We start from the raw sequence: 6,205 nt of genomic DNA on the forward strand, positions 1-6,205 counted from the left end.
ATTACAAGCAATGATCCACCTTTGGGTGATCATAACATTGATCATTACTGTTTCTCTTTCGCCCAAGCGAGAGGTCCTTGCTTAAGCGCTAATTTAGGACCAAAATTTTTCGTTATTGTTTCTCTCTCGCCTGAGCGATAGAGACTCGCCCACGCGAGGTTATAAGTTATGGAAACGTTCGCAGATTCATGATTCTTCGCATACAATCATTCATAAATTTTTTTGTTTACATATACAGACATGCATTCATCAATTAATTCCAGAAATACAAGAAATGTCATAATGTCCCTAACCTTGCGCTCTAATACCAATTGTTAGAACTTTTAAAACTTTTCGAGAAACTTTACGTTGAGCCTTTAATGGTTCACAAGAACCCTTGATTTAGGATCTTGACATTTATGACATTTACATGTTATAGTATAAGGTTAGAGAATACCTGGTTCCATTGCTATTTCTTTCTAGTGTTCTTCCCTGATGCTTTCTCTGATTGCCTTTTTTGTTTTCACCTCTCCTCCTTCCTTTATGAGTTTCTTGATGATTAGAAACTCAGTTTCCTTTCTTCCTCGCTATAACAATGCACTGGATTTTATTTTATGCAAAACCAAGATCTTTATCTTATTCTTGCTTTTTTGTTTCTCTCTTTCAGAATAGAGATGTGTTCCTTATGTGCCTTTTTAGAATTGCCACACACTATCCAATTTAATGCATCAGTTGGGGAAGTTAACATATAGGAAACTTCCCATGAAGTGAGAGGGAGGGAGTTGACAAAACCCCCACTAATCTGATTATTTAATTGCCAACCATCATCACATTAGGCACTTTCATTCAGATTAGTGACTTTCATGCACATGGACCATATTGATTATTAAATTAATCTAACATGGAATTGCCACACACTATCCAATTAAATGCATCAGTTGGAGAAGTTAACATATAGGAAACTTCCTATGAAGTGAGAGGGGAGGGAGTTGACAAAACCCCCACTAATCTGATCATTTAACTGCCAACCATCATCACATTAGGCACTTTCATTCAGATTAGTGACTTCATGCACATGGACCACATTGATTATTAAATTAATCTAACAGTGATGCCCAAGAAATTTACTGAGCGTGTAACCTAATAAGTTTAAATATCTCATGTAGTATTTTATCTCCTAAATAGAGCCTCTGCGACTCAAACCCATAACCTTAAAAACTTATAGTCATTTATTCCATTGATTCGAACTCATGACATCAAGGTAGTCAAATGACTATTTTTTTTATGGAGGTCAAGCTCATGTCTTTTATGATATTACCATCATAAGCTCTGCCCTCTCATTGTTTGCATGACTTTTATGCATCTTGTATTTAATGAAATACAGGCTAAGATTAGTTGGTATTTGTGAATCATCATGGGAAACAATGTCTTTCAAAATATTGTCTATGATTTACTTATGTGAGTGATTTACCAAAGCAAAGTAAAGGGGAAGGGGCATTAGCAGTATGGATGAGGAATATATGTTTGGTTAAATAGAAAGTTTCTACTCAGCCCAACATTGAGTTAACAATTCATATATATAGTTTAGTGCCCATGAGAAGTCAGTGTCTTGATCAGTAGCAGATGCAGGACTCAAGGATAGAGGATGTAAGTTATATTAAATGATCCGAAATGTAACAGAATATGACAATCCAGGAAGAACCATTTTATTGTAGCCATTCCATTTCATTATTATTCCATGGAATCACCTTTATCTGGACCAAAAAGAGACACCAATTTTAATCACTTACATAATTGTGTATGCCAAACAAATTGAGAATGGGTCGGGTCAAGAAATTTTGGTTGCGTTATAGATTAAATTGGGGGCTAGGTTTTCACAACCACGTTTACGGTTTTACACCCCCATGGGCCCCATTATCTATCGTATAAAATCTAAAAAATGTCCTTATTCCATCCTCATCCATCAACAAGGGTACAAATGTGTAAATCTCAAAATTTCCATAAAACACATTCGTACGAGGAAGAAGATTATGGAACATGAGTGCCAATTTAGCTGGTTTGCATAGAAAGGATTTTGTATATTGAAGATGGCAACATTTAAAACAAATAATAGTGTTCTTTTACTTTCAGAAGTAACACTCATTGAGCAACATAAGCTCATGTGAGTACTTGATACTAACATATACCATATTATTTTATATGAATTTAATATGTATATACTGAAAGTAAATATTTTTTACAAAGTCAATGAATCATCATCATTGATATGTTAATTATTGACTCTAAAAAATAAAATATAAATCAATAGTAGATGATGTGTTGATAATGTAAAAAACTTTACACTGCATAAATTTTAAACTCATTTTATATATTATATATATAGGATAGATTCGTTTATAATCATATTAAGTTACATTAATTATACGCAATTTCAGTCATTCGTTTTCTTATATTCAACAGATCAAATGAACGAAACTTAAAAGTTATTTAAGATTTCTCCTTTTTCTCTCTCATCACTTATTGTACTCGCCCATTTGGTCCGTTAGATCTAAGAAAATGAATGACCCAAATTGAGTACAACTTAACTTATGTGTAGATAGATCTCTCCCCATATATATATATATATATGATAAATGTATCATATGCATATATGGGGTGCATATAGGTAAGGTATCCTCTGAGAGTTGAGTATCATATTCCTAGGGTTTGGATATCATATAATACCTTAAAAATTGAAAGAGAAACTGAATAGTAAAGTATCCACGGTTCACTAAAGAAAAAAACCTCATTCCTTACGGCTTTTACCAAATCATATTAATTTCTGCAATGAAAAAATGTTCTACAAGTCAACAAACTTAAGTTCACTTCAATCATTTTCTATGTTCCTTGGAAAATAAGTTTCATATCCCAGTCAATGATTACACATTTACACACATTGTAAGTAATGAAATCCCAGTACATGCCATCTCAACTACTCCCACGCTTAAAATGCTCACTAATAAACCTTTCGGCATGAGCTGGGTACTTATGTCTGATGTATTCTCGAATACATTTCTGATACGAGAAGTCGATCCAGCCGCCATCAGTTCTTACAACAAAAAGACACCTAGAGTGTCCAAATTGGGGATGACGATCAACCTACAAGAAAATAAAATCACACTCAGCACTTAGTGGCAGTCAATATAAATTTATATTTAATAAGAAATGTGTTTTAATAATAAATATTACAATTGAGATAAAAAGGTGCATAATAGAACACCATGAAGATCCCATTGGATCAACGGCCTTATCTATCAAATTTCAATGAAAAAGAGGAAACGGGGGAATTCTGAATTACTGAATATCAGACCAACAATATTAAAAAATATTAAAACAGGGAAGAATTTACATATAACACCAAAGGGTGTACGTTCTGCAATATTTCGGATCTGGGAGACACACTTCTGAGTATCATCTAAGCAATGGCATTATCTTATCTTGCTCTCATATCATCGTACCAATTCACACAAATGTGATTTGATCAATAAATTTTAATGGCAAGTCAACCATATATATATATATTTAAGTGAGTGAAAATAACTACAAATTCATAAGCTTCCAGCACAAATACTTTTGCACACTATGTATCAATGAAATCAGTATTTGCAAATTAATACAAATATACCAATGTAAAGCACCCAATGTCATGACATCATCACACTGCAAAGAACTGGAATTGCTATTACATATTATAGAATGATGTCCTGCTTATCAAAGTAAAAATATTAAAATCCACCACTTACCATAATAGAATCAAGACCACATCCAATCTTATCTTCAGAATGTGGATGGTAAGCAAGAAGCTTCTCTACTACAGCTTTCTCGTCTTCGACACTCAGTTGCTCGCCATCCAGGTACCTGTCATACATCATCAAAGAGATGAAATAATCACTGCATGGTATCCATATATTCGAATTATGCAACACCAAGAAATGTTAACGAGATTCATTTATTGTTAAAAATCTATACATCCAGTATAAGACTCGGAGGAAGGAGCACTTAGAACAATTTGTTAGCAGTTGTCATGGAAAACTTGATGCTTGCCCAATGCGCAAGCATTCTTTTGTTTTTTCTGTTTACTTACATGCATCTTTTCTAATATTAACAGAGTCATAATTTTGTTTATCTTATCCTTAATAATTAATGTCACAATAAGTTATGCAGTGAGGCTGTCCCTGTCCACACCAAATGACTAGCATCACTCAGTCAAGAGTGGCATGACAAGAGGCAGATGGTAATCTGATCACGAAGTTCATCACGAACAATAAATTGGTCTCACACAGCACTGTAATTTGCAAAGAGAACACCACCACCTGATTACCCAATAGTAGAATTATGGGAGTTTGGTTGAACATCCTTTAAGGGGTGACACGGATTTCAAAAAATAAATGAAAAATTACGATAATTATATAATCATTGTGAAATTATCCTAAAGCAGATTAATATTTAAGAGTAATTCTTGTTACAGATCCTCAATACATCACTTCACATCAAACTTAGGTAGCATAAATGTAATATAAAGATTAAATGGAAAAGTTGTGCAAGAGTGAGATGAAAAATGTGAAAGTATATGTGTTGCATTATTGAATAAATTAATTTCAGTATAATCTAGAAGTAATTGATAGAGCAGCAAAGTTTGATTATAAGGCCTGTTATTATTGTCATTCGATGTATAGAGCAAATAGAGTAGACCCTCATTTTAGGGACTAATATGTTAATTTCCGAAAGCCGGAATGAGGATTTACTCAACTCTACTAAAATAAGTGATTATCCACTATTGATGTAATCTAAAATGCATTATAATTTCAATCCACTAATTATATAAGAGCGAATATAATATGTATGCTAGCTTACTTTACAGTTTACACATGAGCTCATTTCAGAGGGTCTTGTATATAAACAACTGACAATATTACAAACACGTAGAGTGCAAAATTGAGATACAAAATTAGAGAGTTAGTTACCTTGGTGAGTGGAGAATATCCTTGGTTAGCGTAACAATTGGAACAATGTCCCTCAGAATTTCATCTTCTTTAACCTTCCATTTGCGATAATCAGGGTCATTCTCCCAACGCGGGTCCTTGAATTTCAGCAGAACACTGGAGCTGGTGACAGAAGAACTTGGTTTCTCTTTTGCATTTTCTGATGAAGAAGATGATAAGTTAGTTGTGGGTGTGGCGGCGGTGCACCATAACCTCTGAGGAGGCGCAACGGTTAAGCGTTGGTAGTTATGATGAAAGCGAAGGCGATGAAAAAGAACCTGTCTCAGAATAAGAGGAGTTGCCATTAGTGAAATGTGTAAGTTAGTGAGTGAAGTTCAATTATCAATATCATATCATCATAGCGACGACAATGGAGCGCAATAACCGGGTCCACAAGCTAGTTATTGGGTTTATTGGGCTCGTAATTTGGAGGCCCATTTGGCAACTCAATGAACATTATTCTTTTTTTGTACTACCAATATTAACTCTTTGTTCACTTAGGTGGTTGAACAGTTGAACCTCCAACAAGTATTACTATCATTCATTAAATTCTTAACCTTTTGGTAATTTTGATAATTTAACAGGATCTTATACCACTAAACCAACACCTTCTTGGTATGAACCTTATTCTTTTGAAACAATTTTCACACTCCATTATTTATTAAATTCTTAAAATATTATTGTTTATCTTGTTTGATCTGTGAACAAAAGTAAAAAAGAAGTCAAATTCTTCTTTCATGACTTTGTTCATGCAAATAAATTTGAAATTAAAATGTACCTACCAAACCACTAACGTTTGAAGTTACAATTATTCCTTTGTGAACAGTCATGGGAGAAGAAAAAATCGCTTCTTATGCGATTTTTCTCACCAAATCAATTTGGCAGTAAAAAATACGACAAATATGTAGAATATAGATAAGGAAGAAATTTGATGTTAGAAATTAAGATTTGGTGGTTTCGGTTGACTGGGTGGACCGGTGGAGTAAACAAAGAGAAAGTCTAAAGTGTAAATGTTAAATGGAGGACGAGAAAACTGAGGTAAGGATATTCTGAAGTTAAGAAATAAAAAAATAAAAGACGTTAGTAAATGTGAATCAAATTGATTTTCCAATATTTTTTATGAATACCCATAAAAAATATTCATAAAGTGATGTATAAATTTAGGTTTGGCTTCGTTCACATTCACAGCTATATAAATAAGCACT

At 33.4% G+C, this 6,205-nt stretch overlaps 1 protein-coding gene across 1 annotated transcript in view; it reads right to left on the bottom strand.

Annotated features, from left to right (window-relative positions):
• Positions 1 to 5,344, bottom strand: part of LOC109350346 (protein DCL, chloroplastic-like) — a 17,829-nt gene extending 12,485 nt beyond the window's left edge. The window contains exons 1-3 of the mRNA XM_019591585.1: positions 4,983 to 5,344; positions 3,762 to 3,876; positions 2,902 to 3,117 (exon numbers count right to left, since the gene is read on the bottom strand). Coding sequence (XP_019447130.1) covers positions 2,947 to 3,117; positions 3,762 to 3,876; positions 4,983 to 5,305 — 609 coding nt within the window. The 5' untranslated portion in view covers positions 5,306 to 5,344 and the 3' untranslated portion in view covers positions 2,902 to 2,946. The remainder of the gene's footprint in view (positions 1 to 2,901; positions 3,118 to 3,761; positions 3,877 to 4,982) is intronic.

Source organism: Lupinus angustifolius, chromosome LG06 (genome assembly GCF_001865875.1).
Source record: "Lupinus angustifolius cultivar Tanjil chromosome LG06, LupAngTanjil_v1.0, whole genome shotgun sequence".
In the NCBI taxonomy this organism is placed as follows: Eukaryota; Viridiplantae; Streptophyta; class Magnoliopsida; order Fabales; family Fabaceae; genus Lupinus; species Lupinus angustifolius.